Source organism: Anopheles arabiensis, chromosome X (assembly GCF_016920715.1).
Source record: "Anopheles arabiensis isolate DONGOLA chromosome X, AaraD3, whole genome shotgun sequence".
NCBI classification, from domain to species: domain Eukaryota; kingdom Metazoa; phylum Arthropoda; class Insecta; order Diptera; family Culicidae; genus Anopheles; species Anopheles arabiensis.
The window spans coordinates 4,384,537-4,404,666 of NC_053519.1; the positions used below are offsets into that span (position 1 = coordinate 4,384,537).

The 20,130-nt window shown below is 51.6% G+C and overlaps 2 protein-coding genes across 7 annotated transcripts; one reads left to right on the forward strand and one right to left on the reverse strand.

Moving 5' to 3' along the window:
* Positions 1 to 340: 340 nt before the first annotated feature.
* Positions 341 to 12,514, reverse strand: LOC120905871 (transmembrane protein 94). 5 transcript variants are annotated; one of them, XM_040317142.1, is made up of 9 exons: positions 12,362 to 12,514; positions 10,790 to 12,215; positions 10,591 to 10,725; positions 9,053 to 9,097; positions 7,224 to 7,353; positions 6,980 to 7,139; positions 3,598 to 3,694; positions 1,037 to 3,507; positions 341 to 963 (listed from the first exon to the last, which is right to left on the reverse strand). In XM_040317142.1, exons 2-9 carry the CDS (start codon positions 11,981 to 11,983, stop codon positions 891 to 893), a joined length of 4,305 nt encoding a protein of 1,434 aa, XP_040173076.1. In that variant the 5' UTR covers positions 11,984 to 12,215; positions 12,362 to 12,514; the 3' UTR covers positions 341 to 890. The 5 variants fall into 5 exon arrangements, with proteins under 5 accessions (XP_040173076.1, XP_040173077.1, XP_040173078.1 ...); XM_040317143.1 differs by having other exon boundaries at positions 12,340 to 12,514; XM_040317144.1 differs by having other exon boundaries at positions 7,022 to 7,139; positions 12,324 to 12,514.
* A 772-nt stretch (positions 12,515 to 13,286) lies between these two features.
* Positions 13,287 to 18,991, forward strand: LOC120906652 (chromosome-associated kinesin KIF4A-like). Of its 2 annotated transcripts, none has more exons than XM_040318485.1 (4): positions 13,287 to 13,551; positions 13,638 to 16,921; positions 17,155 to 17,555; positions 17,642 to 18,991. In XM_040318485.1, the coding sequence occupies exons 1-4, from the start codon at positions 13,527 to 13,529 to the stop codon at positions 17,706 to 17,708; spliced, it is 3,777 nt and encodes a 1,258-aa protein (XP_040174419.1). In that variant the 5' UTR covers positions 13,287 to 13,526; the 3' UTR covers positions 17,709 to 18,991. The 2 variants fall into 2 exon arrangements, with proteins under 2 accessions (XP_040174419.1, XP_040174420.1); XM_040318486.1 differs by having other exon boundaries at positions 17,158 to 17,555.
* Positions 18,992 to 20,130: the final 1,139 nt, after the last annotated feature.

Genomic DNA, 20,130 nt, shown 5'->3' on the forward strand with positions numbered 1-20,130 from the left:
TCTGTTCATCACTAATTGATATAAGAAGAAAAATATAAATGAATAATGTCTATGTCCATCTGTCCCACTTTGATATCCGGATGCTTAAACCACCAGAACACAAGATTCTGTTTTTGCTTTAATTGCCGTTCGTTCACCAGTTTTCTGCTTAATAATCACGACCACTCATCAGTAGTTGTGAAATTAGATCCACAAAAGTGCGAACGATTGAAACATTGATTTGTTGATGAATTTGACCAATTTCTACAGCTATCATGCCAACGATGCTCTCAATTATGTTTACCTACCTTCCCGCTAGACGATTCTAAAAAAAACTTTACAGAAATACTAAACGCAAAGCTTGTTTGTTTGATTTTGTTTTTTTTTATTATTTCTTTTGCATTCGTCCGTTGTCCGTTGCACGGAGCATTTGCAAAAAACAATAGTAGTTGATTTATACATGAATACATACGGCATAGTTTCTATTGATTGTTGTGTGTTTGTGTTTGTGTGTTTGTCCTGCCTTGCGTGCGCTAAAATACGTCGAAACGAAATGGCGCGACCCACAACCCGCTCCCCCAACAGGACAGGAACCGCTCTTTGCTTCGGCCAGTCACAGAATGCTGCCCACTGATTGACGATTGCACTACCTTGAATACATTAAATCGTGACTAAAATCTTGCCCCCCCCTGCTTCGAAGGGCGTTTTGAGTGATAAAATTAAAACAAAACTAAACAAAAACCTATAACACAGTAACGCTAACACATGGAGGCTGGGCGCTGGGCTAGTGGAGAGGCACGTTCGCCTTGTCCGTAGTGAGCCCATGACAAAAAATGCACATGAAAGTACCTGCATGCACCGTTCTTTAAATAAAATCTATATCGTTCCGCTTGCAAATTGACGTATGCGCTTTAAAAGGGCGAATTCATGCCGAGCTTGGTGCCAAAGTCTAGTCTTGCACGCCGTATGTAGCGATTGTTGACCCTAAAAAAGCAAAAACAAACACAGAGAGACCAATTATTTCCCTTTCGCAACTCGTCCAGACTGTGCCACTCACTTGATTTCCTCCCACTTGAAGAACTCGCTCGCGGCAAAGGTGACGAGCACGGTCAGCACGATGCCGAGCACGATCGGCCAGACGCGCTCCATCTCGCGCCACAGATGGTCGTCGGTGCAGAGCTGCAGCACGGCCAGCCCGAGATGCACCAGCAGCAGCAGGGCGACGACCGACACCCAGCAGAGGTTGGTGAGCGGGCTGCGCTTGAAGCAGTTGTAGTCGCGGTGCACGAACGACGCCGAGATGGTGACGAAGTGCAGCACGATGCCGAGCAGTATGAAGGAGCGGGCGACGTGCAGGTCGCCCGCCAGCGCCCGCTCCGTCTCGGCCGCGTCCCGCTGCACCACGGCCCGGGTCGTGCCGGCGGACGGGGCGTCCGCGAGTGATCCAGCGCCACCGCCACCGCCACCGCCGGCAAACAGCTCGATCGGGTGGGACAGAAAGGTGCAGTAGGCGAGCACCAGCACCAGGATGGCGAGCGCAAACTTGATGCCGTAGCACCACAGCACAAACAGCACCAGGCGGGAGCTGAGCGTCTTCTGCTTCTTGCCCGTCGCCCGCTTCATCAGCGCCGGATCGGGCTCGACGCGCAGCAGCGTGAGGGCGACGAGCGGCACCACGATGCACATCAGGTAGAGCGCGTGCAGCGGCACGACCATCGGCGGCAGGGACAGGATCGCGGTGACCGTGTTCATGATGGCGAGCGACGCGCCACAGCACGCCCAGTACTGCACGCAGCTCCACAGGCCGGCCATGAAGCGGCGCGACAGCTCGATCACCGCCACGATCGAGATCGGATCGTCCCGGCAGGTCGCGATCGAGCAGGAGATCGAGTTGAGGATGCGGCTGAGGTAGACCGGCGAGATGGTGTTGCACCGATCGGGCAGCGGCCCCTCCCAACGCTCTTTCTGTTGCTGGTTTTCGTCGCTAGCACCACCAGCATCGGGCCGCAACCGGGCCCGGTTGTTGTAGATGTTCGACTCGCTGTACGCCGGGTACTCCTGGCAGACCTGCGGGTAGAGCGGCTCGATCGCGATCGAGCAGTCGCCCTGCAGGAAGATCTCCGAGTTGGAGTTGGAGGCGGACGAGCCGAGGCACACCACGATCTCGCCGTACTGCTGCATGATGTTGAGCATCTCGCGCGTCGCCTCCGCCGAGCAGTCGGTGAAGAGCGACACCAGCAGCGGCACGTTGTCCACGTGCTCGAGGTGCGGCCGGATGTTCTCGATGCCGCGCGGCAGCTTCGCCCGGTTCGACATGTCGAAGTTGATCGGCGCACTCTGCTCGGTGCTGTCGGTGAGGCAGCTGAGCGACCGGCAGTGGCCGCCGACGCTCACCGCCTTCCCGTGCTTCGGGTCCTGGTCCTCGCCGCCACCGCCGGACGACGAACGCTCGCTCGGGGCGGGCGAGGTGCGGCCCGGGGCGCCCTGTCCCGGCTCCAGCAAGCTGTTCGTGTCCGGATTGGAGATGGCACACGGGGCCGACGAGCTGAGCGCCCTGGACGACTCGAGCGACAGCGGCACGTCGAGCAGCCGGACCCGCTCGGGCCCCCCCTCGAACGGTTCGACTCCCGTGCCGGACTCGCCGCACTCGCCCCGCGCCGGCGAGGACGACCGGCTGTCCCCGTCGCTCAGCAGCGAGATGTGACAGTTCCACCCACTCTCCAGCCCCATCTTCTCGGAGAACACGCGCGACCGCAGCTCGTTCTCCTTGCTGAAGTGCACGAAGCGGATGCAGGCCCGCTCGAGCCGCTCGATCAGCTGCACGATGTCGGTCTGCGCCTGGTACTGCATCGTCACCATGCCGATGAACACCTGGTGGCACTGCATCCGGTAGCACCCGTCCACGTCCGAGATGTCGTCGTCCCGGCTGTCGTTGAACAGCAGCGAGTCGGTCGAGATGGAATGGTGCGCGAGCGGGGCCACGCTGCCGCCCCGCGGCCCGGCCGTCCCAGCGATGGTGCTACCACCACCGCCACCCCCATCGGCACCATCATCCACGTAGCCGCCGATGAGCGACTGATGGCCGGTGGTGCCGCCGCCCCCGGTCACCACCAGGTCGCTGTAGTTTTCGCGCCGATACAGATCCCGCCGGTGCTTCGTCTCCGGCGGCAGCTCCAGATAGGCGACGCTGCCGCCCGCCTTCGGACCCCCGGACAGCGCCCCGCTGATGCCGTGGCGCAGGGGCCGGTACGCAAACGCGGTACAGTAGGCGGTCAGGGCGGACCGCTGGTAAAAGTCCTGCGCCCGCTTGCGCTCCTTCTCGGTCAGCGGCTGCAGATCGTGCCCGTCCCAGTAGTCGTCGCAGCAGTCCAGCACGATGTCCGCCGTGCCCTGGGTCAGCAGCTGCAGCGAGCCGTTGTTGATTTCGCGCATCACCACCGACAGCGAGTGCGGGAACGGCACCTTCACCTTCGTCGCGAGCTGCAGCGACCGGGCGAACCGTATGTCGCGCCGCACCACGTCCGGTTGCTGGAAAGGGGGGGTTAAAAAATAGGGAGAAAGTGAGCAAATTGTTCGTTTTTTGTTTGGTCGCCATTTTGCAAAACATGTCACACGCACCAGATGCCGGTAGCTGGAGATTTGACCCTCGAGCTGGAAGATGTCCCGGGCCTGGGGCGAAAATCCGATCTGCTTTGCCAGCTCGCACAGACAGCGCCTGCAAGGAGAGAGGGATGGGAAGCGTTTGCCGAACGACAGGGTATGCCGTAAAACAGCACACACACACACACAAACACACACACAATCGAAAAAAGTAAGTATAGTTGTACTGGAATGCAAGGCACACACACACGCGCACGCAGACACACACAAAAGGTTTTTTTTGGTTATGAAATGAGGATTGATTGTTGTTTTTGATTGTTTTTTTTTTGTCCCTTCATTGTAGAGTTTCTCGCCTCAATCACAGAGTTTTTGAAGGAAAAAAATTGTACAAATAGTTATGCATTGAGCATTGAGCAAAGGGAGAGAAACCCTGTAATGAATGGAATTCGGGGTTTTTGATCAATTGCTTCCTAATTTGTGTTGTATGCTCCCAATCTGCCAATAATAAAGACCTCTAACACACTCAATCACACACACACACACACACACACACACACACACACATCAAGATCGCAAAATGTCCAACATCGTGCAGAGCGTAACAGCGATTGATACAGTGAGAAACATTTGTTTAGGAAACGTTAAACTCCCATTCATTATTTTGTTATCGTGCTCCACAACACACATACACACATGTACATATATATTTATACTACAGTTACGTTTTATCTATGTGAAGCAAAACGACCAACGAGAACAACAAATACAAATAAAACACATAATTACATTAAAGTTACAGCAGCCAGCACGGAACGGAAATCGAACCAAAAAACGCATCTACGTCACGCATTTCCATTCGCTCTATCTACACTGCGTTTCATAATGATAAACTTGCCTAAATGTTATCCTTTTTTAAACAATTGTTGAGTATAGAAAAATATTGTAAAAAAATCACTTTTTCTATTGCATTTGAACAGTACATTGGCTAAAAAGCATTTATAAAAATGTATAAAATATTCTCTGCAATATAAAATAACATGAAATGTACGTGTTTCAAAAACCTCACCAGGTAATTTTAATGTAATTGACAGTACAATTAAGGTAGAGCTGCACCACCATGTAGCAAATTAAATTTAAGCTTATTTGACTTCAATTCAATATGTTTTTTTAAATTACAAACAGGATCGTACAGGATTAATTTTCCAATCGATTTACGAATGTAAACATTGTTTTTCATCGGATTTAAGAAGTTATTCCACATCATACTAACATTTCATTTCCATCATTATAATTTTAATTTCTTCAGTATGATTTTCAACACTTCAACGGACGTTAACGTTGTTATTCACCGCGTGCAAGATGTTATTCCACATCACGCAAATATTTCATTTCGATTCTAATAATTTTTAATTTCTCCAGCATGGTTTTTAGCACTTCACTATCTCTGTATGTATTACAGGGTTTTCTAAATCACTTTCGAATGTGCACGTAATTATTCACCGCCTGCAATATGTGTTTCAACAGCTATCAAATGGTGTATTTGCTTCTAAACGAGATTTCAGTAAATACATATGATTTTCAACACATCACAACGAACTGTCCAACTCAATCCAGCTTGAGGCGTGTTGAAAATCATATTGAAGAAATTAAAAGTTATTATGATGGAAATGAAACATTAGATTGATGAGGATTAACATCTTACGCGCGGGAAATAACAACTTTTATATTAGAAACTGAACTGGAAAACCCTGTAAAATTGTATTAAAAAAAGAAGAGCAAACAGGACAGTGACAACCTTGCACAATTACTGGAATATTGTCCTTGACGAAAAAATCACAGAAAACATGAGATGAGAAAGAATGATTGCAGGGTTTTTCAATTGAATAAATAACATTTTTGCCATTAAAATTCAACACCTACGTTTTAGGTGTCAATATTTTTCACGTCAATATTTTGGTCCGCCCATTTCCATTCGATGTCAACATTGGCTGCTTCGATGTGGTTGTTGAAATTGCAACAGAAAACGTGTGGTTTTATTCAACATTTTCCAATACTCAAGGATTGTCGAAAATGGGTAAAAACTACGTGCGCCTATCATTATGAAACGCAGTGTAGAAACGTGAAAGAAAGGAAAAAAAGACATTCCAACAAAAGTGTGTATGTGTATGTGTGTGTGTGTGTGCATGGGCTACGAAATGAAACCAGTTGAAATATGTTTAAATGCAAAGCAAAATAAAAACATTGCAATTGTGTGTGTTTCCCCCCCTTTTTGTACCCCCAAGAAAGAAAAAAAACAATCTGCACTATGTAAACAAAACACACAAGTTTCCACAAACACTAGTGCCCCGAGTTAATGCATCGTGAGCGTGAGTAATAAGAGTACAATTATTTAACACTAATGGCGGTTAAGACGGCGGAAGCAAACGGTTAGCAAACATCTATTTAGTGACCGTTGGTGGAAAAAGTGAAGAAAGGAAAAGAAGAAACGGAAATGTAAAAAACGGAATGTAAGGTGCAGCAGGAAACAGGGGGAAAATAGAGCGATAAATAAGGTAGAAATAAACCAACGTGTGACCAATAATGATTAGAAACGCTCGGACGGAACTTTAACCAAAATGAATAGAAGAAGAGAAAAAAACACAAAACAAATCAGACTCTGAAATTAAACAGAAAAACCCAGAGCTCGGTCCGCGGGAGGAAGAGTCATCATTTACCTACACGCTCACGTGGTACATTCTTGCAATGCAAAATTGGGTCTTCATCTATACCGAAGAGGAGGGAAGAAAACGTGTAATGGTGAAGTAAAGGATTTGGCAAACCATAAAAAAAACGATACGGAACGATATGATTCCGCTTTGCCGTTGGCTTTGTTATGGGACATGTTTTAGGAGAGGGGTTAGAATGGAAAAGAATGGAAGAGAAACAATAGAAAACGGTTCAACGACAGAAACAATCGCGAACGCTTGATGTAAACTGGATTGTTGATGACGTAAGCACAGGTCGTCCAACAGGGTCTGGATGAATCCTTAATAAGCAGCGCTCTCTATCGGTAAGAAGTATCATTAAGCTCAGCATAATTCACCAACCAATGGCGACAACAAGCTGATTTTGAGACGGGGACAGAGGCAGGGCTTCTCTCTAGACCAATTGGCGCAATTTCATTTTCAATTCTAATGTGTCGAATGGACAAAAAACGCTACGGCTAGAGAGTAAACCCTGCATGGCGATGGGATTTGTAGCGAGAGTAGAGCCGAGAGGGGCGAAAGAGGGAAAAAACTCGATGCAAGCGAGAGGAACGCATCCGATGAATGAAATAATATGGTGAAAAGAGGAGAAAGAAAGAAAGAGAGTAATAAACACCAACAAAAAAAAACTAGACGTTGGTATGTCTAGTACATACCCATGCATAAAGCAATTCAAACTCGACTCAACAATCGCATACCGATTGGTGACCGGAACGAGATCCTTGTCGAGCATCGCGGCCGCCGTCACGTGCCCGCAGAACTTGGCGTAGTGGGCCTGCGTCAGCGGGCAGCACGTGTTCACCAGGATGGCGATACCTGCCCGCGGGAACAGAAGAGGAATCGGATTCGGTATTAGCCGATCGCGGTTGGCGCGGACACTCAAAACGACTAGCTACCTACCGAGCGGTTTCAGCGAGGTCAGATGGTTCTTGAAGTCGTGGTCGTCGAACTCGAGCTTGAACGGGCTGTGCTGGTCGTGCGTGAGGTCCAGCACCTCCGCTATCGCGCCGAGCGGTTCCTTTTGCGAGCTCTGGCAGTGGTGGACCGTTGGTGTTTTTTTTTTAGGGAAACAAAAACAAGAAAAGATGAAAATAAATTAATTAGCGCACGACTGTTTTGAACGCATCGACAGTTTTCGTTCCCGAGCCTCTAAACACCGGTTCTAAAACAGCGCACATAGAACGACCAACGAAACGAACGAACAGAAAACGTGTGTGTAAAAGTGATAAAAAAAATGGAGTTTTTCTTCGGAATCGATTCCGGCTAGCTCCGAAGTGCGCTGGAATCGATTCCGAATAGTAGGTCCGGAATCAGTTACCGGAATCGTTTCCGCATTCGCCTCCAAAATCGGAATCGGCTCAAGAACTACCTCCGGAATCGGTTCCGGATTCGGATTCGGAATTGGTTCCGGGATCCATATCGGTTCCGGATTCGGATTCGGAAACGGATCCGGGATCAGCATTGGTTCCAGAATCTGAACGGGCTCCGGAATTGGAATCGGCTCCGGAATTGGTTCCGGAATTGGAATCGGCTCCGGAATCGGAATCAATCCAGCAAATTGCAATGCCCTGCTCGATTGCGATTCCGCAGCCGATTCCGATTCTCGGATCGATTCCAGAATCGACTCTGGAAGCGGCTCCGAAGTCTGCTCCGGAATCGGAATAAATTCCAACATTGGAATCGGTTTCTGAATTGATTGAGGTCCGATTCCGAGCTCCCACCACTAGTGTGTAAGCAGAAACGGAACGTACAACGCGATCAGGCAGAAGCGGGACGTCCCAGCATGGTTCTGATAGCTTTTTCCGTAACTTGCGTAAGCGAGCACAGCAATAACAGCAAACGAACAACTCTACGAACATTTGCTAAACGTGTGTGTTTTTAATAACAACTCCCTTAATAACTTTTTGCCATCAAACAGATTGGTAACGGACATAGCATGGTAGATTAAAATTGAAAAAAAACAAAAACATTCCAGCTAAAACTTCCCATAATCTATGACACTAAACAGTTCAACACAAACAGAACACACACATACACACACAAAACATTGGATGTGGTTTAAAAACAAAACAAACATAATTTCACAAATGTAATCAACAGGAACTGCTACTACACATAATACATACAACGCTGGCTTGAAAAAAGCAATGCCATGGTTTGAGTGAAAGTTTTATTACACACAACCAGCACAGTCAAAAGGCAACAGTAATAGAAAACAAGAGTGGTGTAGAATGGAAGGAGAAAAAGGTAAGCAAACAAACAAATCAAAACAAACGACTGTAACAAAAATATATTTAAAGATTAAAAGCTTAGAACTGTTTTAGAACAAGAAGTTTATCTTAAAAGGAAACAAACATTAGGAAAAACATCGCGTACAGCTTGCCAAGACCTGCCTAACCGTAAGAAGGAACGACCAACGATACCAAAAAGGATCCAAAAACGTTCAAAAACACGGAGAACGTGAGCAAGAGACAGACAGCAAGAGATAAAGAGAGAGAAAGAAAGAACAAAAACGAGACAAAACACTGTTCTGGCCGGCGGTCACACGAACACGACGAAACAAACAAGTGTGTATTAAAGTACATAAAGAAACGAACAAAAAAAAGAAAACAAACAAACGGGAAGGAAGTAGTGGTAGTTAGTAAACAAAGATACTGCCTAGAAACGTATGTAAAGAAACAGGAGATCGTAAAGATAAAACTATAAAGGAAAAAAACACTATTAATCACCAGCTCGATGATATGTGAGAGTGGGTGGTAATGCTCCTGGCAGCACTGTAAAATAATTAGGTCGTTTTGTTGTTGGTCAGATGGTAAAATCAACGTTCGGCACACGGGCGCTTGGAGTGATGGAGAGGGCGGGGAGGAGGCCGGTTTAGGAGAGTGGGCGGTGGAGTTTTGCGTTTGACTTTTTTTGTTGTTCGTGCAGCATGAGGTAGGCGAGCGCAGGGTGAGGCTGGGAGATTTGAAGGTTAAAATATGTCTTCCGTTTTTTTTGAAGTTATGTAATTTCCCCTTCCAAATCTTTACATATTTTACACATAACTTCCCTGCCTCCTTTGGAATGGATTAAAATGAACAATCGAATCAACGAATGCCAGCTTGTACCCAGTGCTGCAAAATGTCATAAAAACATCGGGCTGAAACAAAATGTCATGTCAGCGTTACGCACTCAATTGTGATACTCAGAGGTGATACTCAAAACGATTGGTGTGACCAATATATGCGTTGTGACATTTTTGCGATTATCGCTTGGTCAGTCATTTTTTTCATGACATTTTTTTTACTTTGATCAGCTCTGCGAAATGTCACTGACATAGTCATGAAAAATTCCGACTTAAACTAAATTTTGTCAGCGTCATGTGCTCTACTGTGATGATCAGAGCTGAGACTCAAACAGTTGTTGCGACCATCACTGTGCCGTGACATCACGTGACATTGTGTGCAACCAACTCTTGGTTAGCCACTTGGTCGCGACACTTTTAGTCGCTGATCATCACGACAGAAATGGGAGATATGCGGTGCGTGCGAGTGGTTCCAAGCAACAAAATGAGCATGGTTTCTCGCTCTGTTCAACCCGACAGACCATCAAACCAGATAGAGCGAGAAAGAATGCTCATTTTGCTGCTTGAGATCACACGCCAAGTATATTCCAAGAATGTTGTGATTATCATCGCCAGAAAATGTTGTGACCAAGTGAGTGATCAATAGTTGGGTGCTAAACAAAATGTCACCAAGCATGTGATTGGTCCACCAACAGTGACCAACAGTGGGGCATGTCATGACGTACTTTCATTTAGTATCAGCAATGAGCATCAAGCTACCACGGATATGTTCATTGTTATTGTTATCGTTGGTGAACATCTCGTGATGCTCATGACATTTTGCAGCACTGACTTGTAACCGTACAACGAAACTGAAACAAACCAGCATCACCCCGTCCTGATGGGTTTATCTGCGTGTGTGTGTGTGTGTTTTTGTGGTGTAAGAAGAAAATGCACGAATGAATGAAGCAGGGGAAAAAGTGGAACAGATAGTGGACACGATCCAATCCAATTTGCAATGAGCGATGAGGCGGCGAAAACAAACTAAACTCTGAGAGATGAAATGGTGCCAATCGACAGTGGCATAGCGGGACCGTGCTCGCGAAGAATGGTTCAGTGGTGCAAAGGGTAAAGAGACAGAGAGAGAGAGAGAGAGAGAGAGAGAGAGAGAGAGAAAGAGAGGAAGGACAGGACGTAGAATGGTCGGATGGTCAACCGGCGTACCTGCGAGTTGAGGCTGCTCTGCTCGGACTGGTCCGTGTTGTGGTCGCCTTCGCGCGCATTACGCAGAAAGAAAACCTTCTCGGCGGTCGGGTTCGGCCAGGACAGGATGCCCTTCTTGTCGACGCAGCACAGGGCCTGCGAGAAAGAAACCTTGAGTTACTGAGCTCCATTCTCCACCATCCATCAGTCCTCTCCTTACCGTAATCGTGCCGAGCACCTGCACGACACTAGCACTGCGCCCGAGCAGCTCCGATCGGCCCTTGAGCAGCTGCCACCAGTAGAAGAAGACGGTGCGGCGGGGCAGCTTCACGTGGTCGAGATCGCACGTGGGCGTGTCGAGATCCTCGGCGAAGGATTTCTGGGCCTGGGCGCGCATCACCGCCTGCGGGATGGACAGGAGCGTCTCGAGCCGCGCCACGCCCCACAGATTGATCGCGACCCAGAGCAGCGGGAAGACGAGCGGCAGCAGCGGCAGCACGGCGGCGGTCGGGTTGAGCAGAAACACGTTCATCCAGTTGGTCGGCAGCTTGCCCTGCAGGTACAGGCCCACGTTCCGCAGGATGCCGATCGAGACGGTGAGGAAGAGGATCAGGCCGAAGCCCCAGCGCTGCAGGCAGCGGGACACCAGCAGCTCCCGCTGCTGGTTGATGATCGTTTTCGGGCGGTCGAGAAAGCAGTCGAGCGATTTGCGCAGTATGTCCAGGTACGGCGTCGCCTCGACCGCGCACACCAGGTCAGGCAGGGGCGACCGGGCGATCGGCTTGACCGGCGGCTCGGTCGGCTGCTGCAGCCCATACGTTTCGCCACACTTGAAGCGGCGCCCGCGGCCCCCCACCTCCCGGCAGGTGCCGGGCGACACCTGCCCCGGCCGCATCACGATGTGGTCGCCCCGCACCAGCAGCGCCCACGGCAGGTTGACGATCCGCCCGTCCCGGTATGTCCACTGGAGCGTGACGCACGGCGAGAGCGGGCTGCACAGGTGCGGATAGTTGTCCACCGTCCAGTCCGGGCAGAGCCGGACGCCGAGCCGGATCTCGTGCAGCACCGTGCGCAGCTTTCGGTAGATCTCCGTCCGGCGCAGGTTGTTCTCGCGCACCACCAGCGCGATCGTGAGCAGCAGCAGCACCAGCAGCAGCCCGGCCGACCAGTAGTACCCGGTGACGGTGAGCGACAGGGCACAGAGCAGCGAGGCCAGCACTGGGAACCAGCCCAGCGGGCTAGTCGAGCTGCCGACCAGCGACGAGCGCACCTTCTCCGCCCAGTGCTGGCGCCGGTAGCGCTCCTCGTACCCGCGCAGCATCGACTCGATGTCGTCGTGCAGCCGCTGGAGCGCTTCCGCCGTACCGAGCCCGGGCTGCTCGTTCGCTGCCGGCTCGCACGATCCGGCCACCATCGCACGGGGTGGCCTCTCCTCCTTCCCTCAGGGATGTTGCGGCGCCTAACGATCCGCTCCGTTCGTTCGCTTTCCTTCGCTCGCCCGGCCGATTGATGCCATCCAAAACACGGAGTTGGGCGTCAGGGGTTGGTGAGATCGTGGCAGGGCGCTACTCTCTGCCACCCATCATGCCCGTCACGCAAATCCTGTTTCCAACAAAGCCTCAATCACGGTGCACGGTTCGGCAGATCTAGCAGGATTGTACGGAGAAGACACACACACACACAGAAAAAAAGGTAAACAAACGCTCTGCTTGAGGATACACCCGGCCCGAAGGGGTTTTGGGTTTTGTTCTCACGCCTGCCAGTGTGTACCGTGCCGCACGCGCACACGTACCGTTGTTCCCGTACGTCGGTATGGAAACTTGTCCCAGCTTTTCCTTCTTCTGAAATGGTTCACTATTGCCCTGCGGAAAAAGGGTCGTCGTTTTCCCTCACTTGCTCACGGTCTCACTGATAACAAACCACTTTTCCACCTTGACAGTGCCGCCCTCTGTTTACATTCGCTGACTGACAGCCGACCGCTCGCTGCACATTGTGGTGCTATAGCGCCGGGTTCAGTTCTTCGTGCGCTCAGTTGTCAGGTTTTTGTCCAATATTTCAACTCATATTCTTTTTCGGAGGCATGCAAACATTTTATGTTATGTTTTATTTCACTTTTTTTTTACATTTGAGATTTAAAATAATGAAAAATATGTTTATATACATTGCACAACGTATATAAATTACCTTTGCTGTCTCGTTCCTCGGCAGTTGCAGTAGTTTTCAAACCCCCCAAACCGTCAATTCTTACTCAATTTCAACAATATCCGCAACGTAGTTTTTACAAAAGAAATATATTAGCCTACCTATCATATCCATGCATTTTTCAGCAGGCGGAATTCCGCGGCCGTGAAATCCCAGTCCGTGTATTTTCGGAATAAAGTCAATCGGATTTCCAAAATCAGATGAATAACCAATCAAAATCCATTTGGTTACTCGAGGGTAGCCAGTTGCCAGTTTGTCAATAATTCTCATCAAAGTTGAGAAAAACAAAACTCCCTTTTTGGTTGTGTTTACAATCACAAGCGTTATTTTTCGGTGTGTCTGGCAACGGCCTGATGGCGATCAAGAGCTTCCTACAAAGCCACCTTCTCTCTACTCCACCTTGGGTGAAGCTGCTTCGGTTTGACACGGGCGTCAACGCCATCGTAACGCGCAGCGGGCCCGTTCAACTGACAGGTGGAATGAAATTTGAGTTTGCCAACCGCCATTCGCGAGTTTAACGTTCTTCGTGCGACAGGCGTCTGCTGGGGCCAGTGTGATGCGAGCTTGTTGTTTAGGTGCTGCAGTTGTTTTTTTTATTGTTGCCAAGTTTATTTCAGTGCTGTGTGGACCAATTTATCAACACGCTAACCAGCCGCTACAGCCACAACGAACCCGCGGTCGTTAGCTACATCCAACACAAATTGTTTTGATCGCAGGTTGAGAACGGTTGTCCGTGCGCTTTCGCTTTTCACACGATGAGCAAACCGACGCGTCCATCAGGTAACGCCATTTTCCCGCCTCCATAGCTACCAAGCAATTTCCAGTGCAATCAACCCTCACAAACAAACACCAACACACATTTTCAGAAATTAAGCTGCCCCAGCGCGAGCCCACCAAGGCGCCGGGTGCCGCCGCCATGCCCGGCCCGGAGAGCGTGAAGGTAGCGGTGCGCATCCGGCCCATGTCGCAGTCCGAGCAGGCTCGCGGCTGCCAGACGGTGGTGGAGCAGGCGGCCCCGGGCGCCCCGCAGCTGCTGGTGTGCGGCGGCCGCACGCCGTCGGACGTGTTCTCCTACAGCTACGTCTTCCCACCCAGCACGGTCCAGTCGCAGCTGTACGAGGTGGCCGTCTCGCCGATGCTGCACAAGCTGTTCGCCGGCTACAACGCCACGATCCTCGCGTACGGGCAGACGAGCTCGGGCAAGACGTTCACGATGGGGACGCACTTTGCCGGCGAGGTGGACAGCAGCGTGGGCGTGATACCACGCGCGATCAACGACATCTTCCGGCTGATGGCGGACGGGACGGCGGAGGTGGCGACGCACGTCGACACGCGCGTCACCTGCTCGTACATCGAGGTCTACCAGGACCAGGTGTTCGATCTGCTGGCGGAGAAGCCGGCCGGCACCGAGCGGCAGCCGGTGGACATACGGGAGGCGGTCGGCGGCGACATCATACTGCAGGGGCTGACCGAGGTGGCGGCTGGCGGCGTCCAGTCCGCGTTCGACTGTCTCGCGCGCGGCTCGCTCGGCCGGGTGGTGCGTGCGACCGCGATGAACAACGTGTCCAGCCGGAGCCACGCGATCTTCACGCTCACGCTGCACCATACCGCCCGGGACGATCCGGCCGTGGTGACGCGCTCCAAATTCCACCTGGTCGATCTGGCCGGGTCGGAGCGCTCCAAAAAGACGGACACGACGGGGGACCGCTTCAAGGAGGGGGTCCAAATCAACAAGTGTCTGCTGGCGCTCGGCAACGTGATCACGGCGCTGGGAAGCAGTGCGGGGGCGGCTGGCAAGATGCACATACCGTACCGCAGCTCGAAGCTGACCCGGCTGCTGCAGGACTCGCTGGGCGGCAATTCCTACACGCTCATGATAGCCTGCGTGTCGCCCGCCGACTACAACCTGTCGGAAACGTACAGCACGCTGCGGTACGCGAACCGCGTGTGCAAGATCAAGAACAAGCCGATCGTCAACCAGGACCCGCAGCAGGCCCGCATCAAGCAGCTGGAGGCGATCGTGCAGGACCTGCGGGTCGAGGTGATGATGCTCAAGAGTGGGCGGGAGGGTTGTCCACCCACCACCGACAAGGATGGCACGTTTCGCGTGCCGCAGCCGGTCCACTCGCCGCTGGTGCGCGGTTTGACCGAGACGCAGCTGCTCCGCTCGCCGCGCAGCAGCGAGGCCGGGTCGGCCAGCGACCCGTCCGCCGGCTACCAGAAGCTGCAGGAGGCGAACCGCTGCCTGCAGAAGCAGCTGCAGGCCACGATGCACGAGCTGGAGGTGCACGAGGAGCGCTCGATGCTGGCGGAAAAGCTGCTCGAGGACATTGAGCAGCTGCTGGGGCGGGAGGCCCAGCCGGGGGAGGATGGTCTGCGGCAAGAGCTGGCTCGGCTGCTGGCCGCCCACCAGGACGAGGTGTACTCGCTGGGCAGCCAGAGCGCAGCGTACGGGCCGCCGCTGTCGCGGATGATTCGCCTATCCACCGCCGGCGCCGGCGTGGACGATCCGCTGCGCACGGAGGAGTTCGAGCGCAAGTCCGAGTTCCACACGCAGCAGCAGATACGCATACACGGCGAGCTGACGCAGCTGAAGCGCGAGCTCGCGCTGAAGGAGGAGCTGCACCGGAAGTGCCAGGGCAACAGTGCGGCGGTCCAGTCGTACACGAGCAGGCGGGAGCGTGAGCTGACCGAGCAGCTGCACGAGTACGAGGGGCAGATGCGCAGCCTGGAGAGCCAGCTGGCCGAGCTGAACGCACTGCTGGACAACACCAAGGCGAGCGAGAAGCGCTCGAAGCTGGCGGAGGAGCGCCGGCGCAAGGTGCAGCAGCTCGAGGCGGAGCTGGCCGAGATGCGGCAGAAGAGTGCGCGGCAGGCGAAGCTGCTGAAGCTGCACGAGAAGGACGCGGAGCGGATCGCGGGCCTGAGCTCCGAGATCCAGCAGATGAAGGCGACGCGCGTCAAGCTGCTCAAGACGCTGCGCACCGAGAGCGAGAGCTTCCGGCAGTGGCGCGCGAGCCGGGAGAAGGAAATTACGCAGCTAAAGGCGAAGGACCGCAAGCAGCAGTACCAGCTGCAGAAGCTCGAGTCAACCTACTCGATGCAGAAGCGCATAATGCAGCGCAAGATGGATGAAACCATCCAGGTGAACAAGCGGCTGAAGGCCACGCTCGAGCGGCAGCAGCGCAGCAAGACGGCGGCGGGTGCGCGCGACCGTGCGGCGATGCGCGGCGCGGAGGCGGCTCGCTGGGTCAAGCAGGAGCTCGAGCTGATCTGCAACACGGTCGAGGCGACGGTGACGCTGAGCGTGCTGCGCGCCCAGCGCGCCCAGGAGGTGAAGAAGATCAAGCAGATGGAGGGCCAGTGCGCCGAGCTGCCCGAGGGCGGCGCCGAATACCAGCGCCTCCGGCAGGACATCCAGCAGTGCCAGCTCGATCTGGACTACCGCAACGCGCAGATCGTCGACCTGCAGACGAAGCTGCACACGATCGACACCGACAGCCAGGTGGCGGCGTTCGGCGAGGGGCTGGCGAAGCTGCCCGAGGCGCGCGACGCGTTCCAGCGGCTGCTGGAGCAGCTGGTCCAGACGCACACGCGCCTCATCGAGACACGCTTCCAGCTGGTCGATCTGCAGGCGACGGGCGACTGCCAGGAGGAGGAGCTGGCGCAGGCCCGCGCCCAGCTCGAGGCCGCCGACCAGCAGTACCGGGAGGAGGTGGTGCAGCTCGAGAAGCGGTACGAGGACAAGCTGGCCCTGCTGCTGATGCAGCGCACGGGTGGAGCGGCGGCGGCGGCGGCGGCGGCGACCGCCGCCCCTACCAACGGTACCGGGGCTGAGGGGGAGGAGGTGGAGGAGGAGGCGGGTACGGGCGCCGTGCACGAGGAGGCGATCCGGCGCATCGAGCAGCTGCGCGACGAGCTCGAGCTGTACAAGCGGTCGGCGCAGATGCTGCGCAGGCAGCTCGACGAGACGACCAAGCGGCCTGTCCGCAAGCGCCGCATGCCGAACCATCTGCTCGACCCGGACTTTGACACCGAGCTCGACCTGGAGTTCCTTGAGGACGAGTACTATCAGGCCGGTGGCTCGGATGACGACAACCCGGAACTCGATCCTGACTTCCGCGGCACACCATTGCACAAGCGCAAGAAGGTAAGCCCCAGCAACCCGTCCGTTAGTCCGCTAGTGTCAATGATCGCCTACACGGACTTAACAACCCGAATACACCCATCGTAGTTTCAAACCTAGTATGGCTTGCCCGTAACCTGTAAAAAATCTATAAATCTTTTGGTCATAGATACTACGGTTATGGTGCTTTTCCTGCGTTACGCCATGCGTTAATGTCTTTTTTTTCTGTTCTTGCTTCCCTTTCGCTTTGCTTCCAGCAGTCCATGAGCATTCGCGAGGGACTCCTTTCGAGCACGATCCAGAGCAACGCCAGCACCGTGGGCAGAGCGGCGACCGGCGGTGGCAGTGCCAGCTGCTCCTGCTCCGGCAACTGTGGCTCGCGGCGCTGCGGCTGCCACAAGCAGGACAGCCTGTGCGGGGCGAGCTGCAGATGTCCGCCGACCTGCGTCAACCGGATCGGTGAAGGTGATCCGGCGGCTGCGCTCGATGTCAGCGATGGCAGCACCGTCGCCCCGGTCGAGGACACAAACGCTGCTGCGAACGCAACCGTGGACCGTCCGAAGCAGGCGGTGGTGGACCAGCCGGACAACAAGGAAAACCGTACCGATGGCACCTTCCTCATCCCGAACGAGCTGACGCAGGAACAGCTGGAAGATCGGTAAGTGGCGCGCAAAGGGACGTTTCATCTGCATGGTGTACAGACCTATTGATTCGTTTGTTTTTTTTTTCTTCTCCTCTTTGCAGAGAGAAGCTGGACATTCTCGAGTACGTCGCCAAGTACCGGAAACGCAGGCCGCTGCTCGACATTTAAACGCGAACGAGACCCGCACACGCTGGACGTTTCATTAGTTTGTAGCTTCATTTTTCATTGTTTATTATTGTGAAGTCTATACAGGCGCCGCCTGTTACTATTTCGTTTGATATATTTTTGACTTGAATTGTAGTGGGTTACTCTCTGTTAATTAAGCAATGTGACGTCGTATCGTCGCTTTAATGAATGTAATAATTTTTAATGCAACTAGACTGTTATCGATCTCTGCTGGTAACTGTACAGACGACAAATGCACTCACTAAGCGTCGATCACAAATCCATTGACCAGAACCAGCGGAATCATATTTTTGTGTTAATGATAAAAAGAAAACGCTTCCTAAAGTTCTTGCTCATTTGTTAATATTTTGGCAAAGTTTTACTTTTCAGTTTAAAAAACATTTTGTTTTTATTCTTTTTGGCACTTAAACTTTAGCGTAAATAGATGGACTGGTAGGCCTTTCTCTCCCTCGTCTGTCAACAACAATCATCCATAAGCAACAATATCCCTCCGATCCAAGTTCCTATTTTGTTCCCCTTTTAATACGTAGCATACACACACATTCACAAATTCGCTTAGGTTTTTTTAATTTTTTTCCTAATTAATGAGCAAAATTTATGCAGCATAAAATCTTAAATATTTCTATACTAGCAAGCTTCCGATTTACATTATTAAGTTTTTTTTTTCAATAAAATAATATTAAACGCTATTGTATTACATGCATTGGATATGAAAAAAACAACAACTTTTGTTTTGCATTTTGCTTTCGACGCATGAAAACATTAGACTGAATGTTATAATGACTACACTTAGCTGTTTAGTTATAGTATTGTAATAAACGTTGGTGTTGACGGCGGAACTAGGGCCAGGTCACACGAAGGAAAGGCCTTCAGAGTTCTAAACGCCAAGACCGAAGACGGGTTTATGAAATAAAGTGGGTTGGTGCCCTCCAGATAGCTCCTTTCAGCTCCTGATATAACAAATTGTACCTTAAACGTTCCAGCTAGCATTTTCGTGGTGGTAACCTATGCTGCGAAAGTGGGGCAATTGCTACAATTACCTTTCGGACAGGGCAGAGTGACCCAAGAAACAAATCCTAGGAAAGGCTAAGAAATTTAAAAGAATACCTTCGTTACGGTTCTGAATTAAGGCTGAAGTTTATGAAACAAAATCGATTCTTTTATGCGAACACGTTTGGAAGTGTTAAAACGTGTCCCCGTACACGTATTTTAAGAGCGCTGGTGTCGAGTCGTGTGAAAAATACATATATATTTTTATAAATCTATGCATTGGTCTTTTTTCTATTCTGTATGTTCTCCGTAAGCATTGGGCCGTTGCCAAAAAAGGAATGTTTATTTAGACCATTTATCTTGTTCTCATACGATAAGCTACAATTTAAAATCTACTCAAACTCCTCCTCACAGCCGCTGCTAACGCAATAACACAATACTGTATTGTAACCCCGCATAACAACTACCGCCTGTAACGAGTTTTCGCATAAGAAGCATATCTAAATAGTCGACAAATACCTCTCATAACGAGCAATATCCTTTGTGGTCCTGGTGCGTTTTTCGGTGCTGATATTAAATCTTAAGAAATGCATCAGCTGACCAATAAAAACTGGGAACATGAAGATCTACCAGAGCAGTGGAAGCTGCATGACAGTCACCTAGTCTACAAAACAGCACCCAGCTTGGTTGGAGGCTTATTCACCACCGACCAAATTTTTACTCTTCCGAAGATCCTCCAGAAGTGTCGAAAGTGCCAGATCCCTACGCACCACCTGTTCATCGACTTCAAGGCGGTCGACGATACCATAGACTCGAACGAGCTATGGATCATAATGAAGCGGTACCACTTTCCTGGGAAGTTGATTATGCTGTTAGAGGCCACCATGAACTGTGAACCATGAACTCTTTAACATCGCCCTGGAAGGAGTCATTCGAAGCGTGAGGCTAGACAAAGATATTCGTGGCATAAGTCTCTCCAATTTCTTGGCTTCGCGAATGATAGCGAAAGTGTGTGATGCGTACACCCGACTCAAACGCAAAACAGCAAGAATTTGATTGAGAATCAATGCAACAAAACCGAAGTACCTGCTTGCCCGATATTCAACACAACGGAGAGGCAGTGAGGCCTGCTGGTGGTAAAAGCTGACGTGATACGTTGCCTGGTGCATGTTGTGAGGATGTCGAACTCCAGAAGATGTTCGACAGCTATCGCCAGTTCGACAACGAGACGCAGGGGAGCGCAGCGAGCTCGATATCTGGATCAGCTGAAGCAAGCTACCTTATGTAGATGGATGGGAGGCTGCAGGCAGGGACCGGGCATTCGGGAGAATTATTGTTGACCGGGCCATATCACGACGACATGCAACGTAAGCAGAACAACAAGAGAGAGAGAGAGAGACAGAGAGAGAGAGAG

What these genes read in the sequence shown, in the direction of transcription:
- LOC120905871 (XM_040317142.1), bottom strand. Translation starts at nt 11,983, where the DNA reads ATGGTGGCCGGATCGTGCGAGCCGGCAGCGAACGAGCAGCCCGGGCTC. An exon ending in GACCTCGCTGAAACCGCTCG is followed by an intron (nt 7,140 to 7,223) that starts GTAGGTAGCTAG and finishes TCCCGCGGGCAG; the next exon opens with GTATCGCCATCCTGGTGAAC. An exon ending in TTCAAGTGGGAGGAAATCAA is followed by an intron (nt 964 to 1,036) that starts GTGAGTGGCACA and finishes TTGCTTTTTTAG; the next exon opens with GGTCAACAATCGCTACATAC.
- LOC120906652 (XM_040318485.1), top strand. Translation starts at nt 13,527, where the DNA reads ATGAGCAAACCGACGCGTCCATCAG. An exon ending in CAAACCGACGCGTCCATCAG is followed by an intron (nt 13,552 to 13,637) that starts GTAACGCCATTT and finishes ACACATTTTCAG; the next exon opens with AAATTAAGCTGCCCCAGCGC. An exon ending in CAGGAACAGCTGGAAGATCG is followed by an intron (nt 17,556 to 17,641) that starts GTAAGTGGCGCG and finishes TCCTCTTTGCAG; the next exon opens with AGAGAAGCTGGACATTCTCG.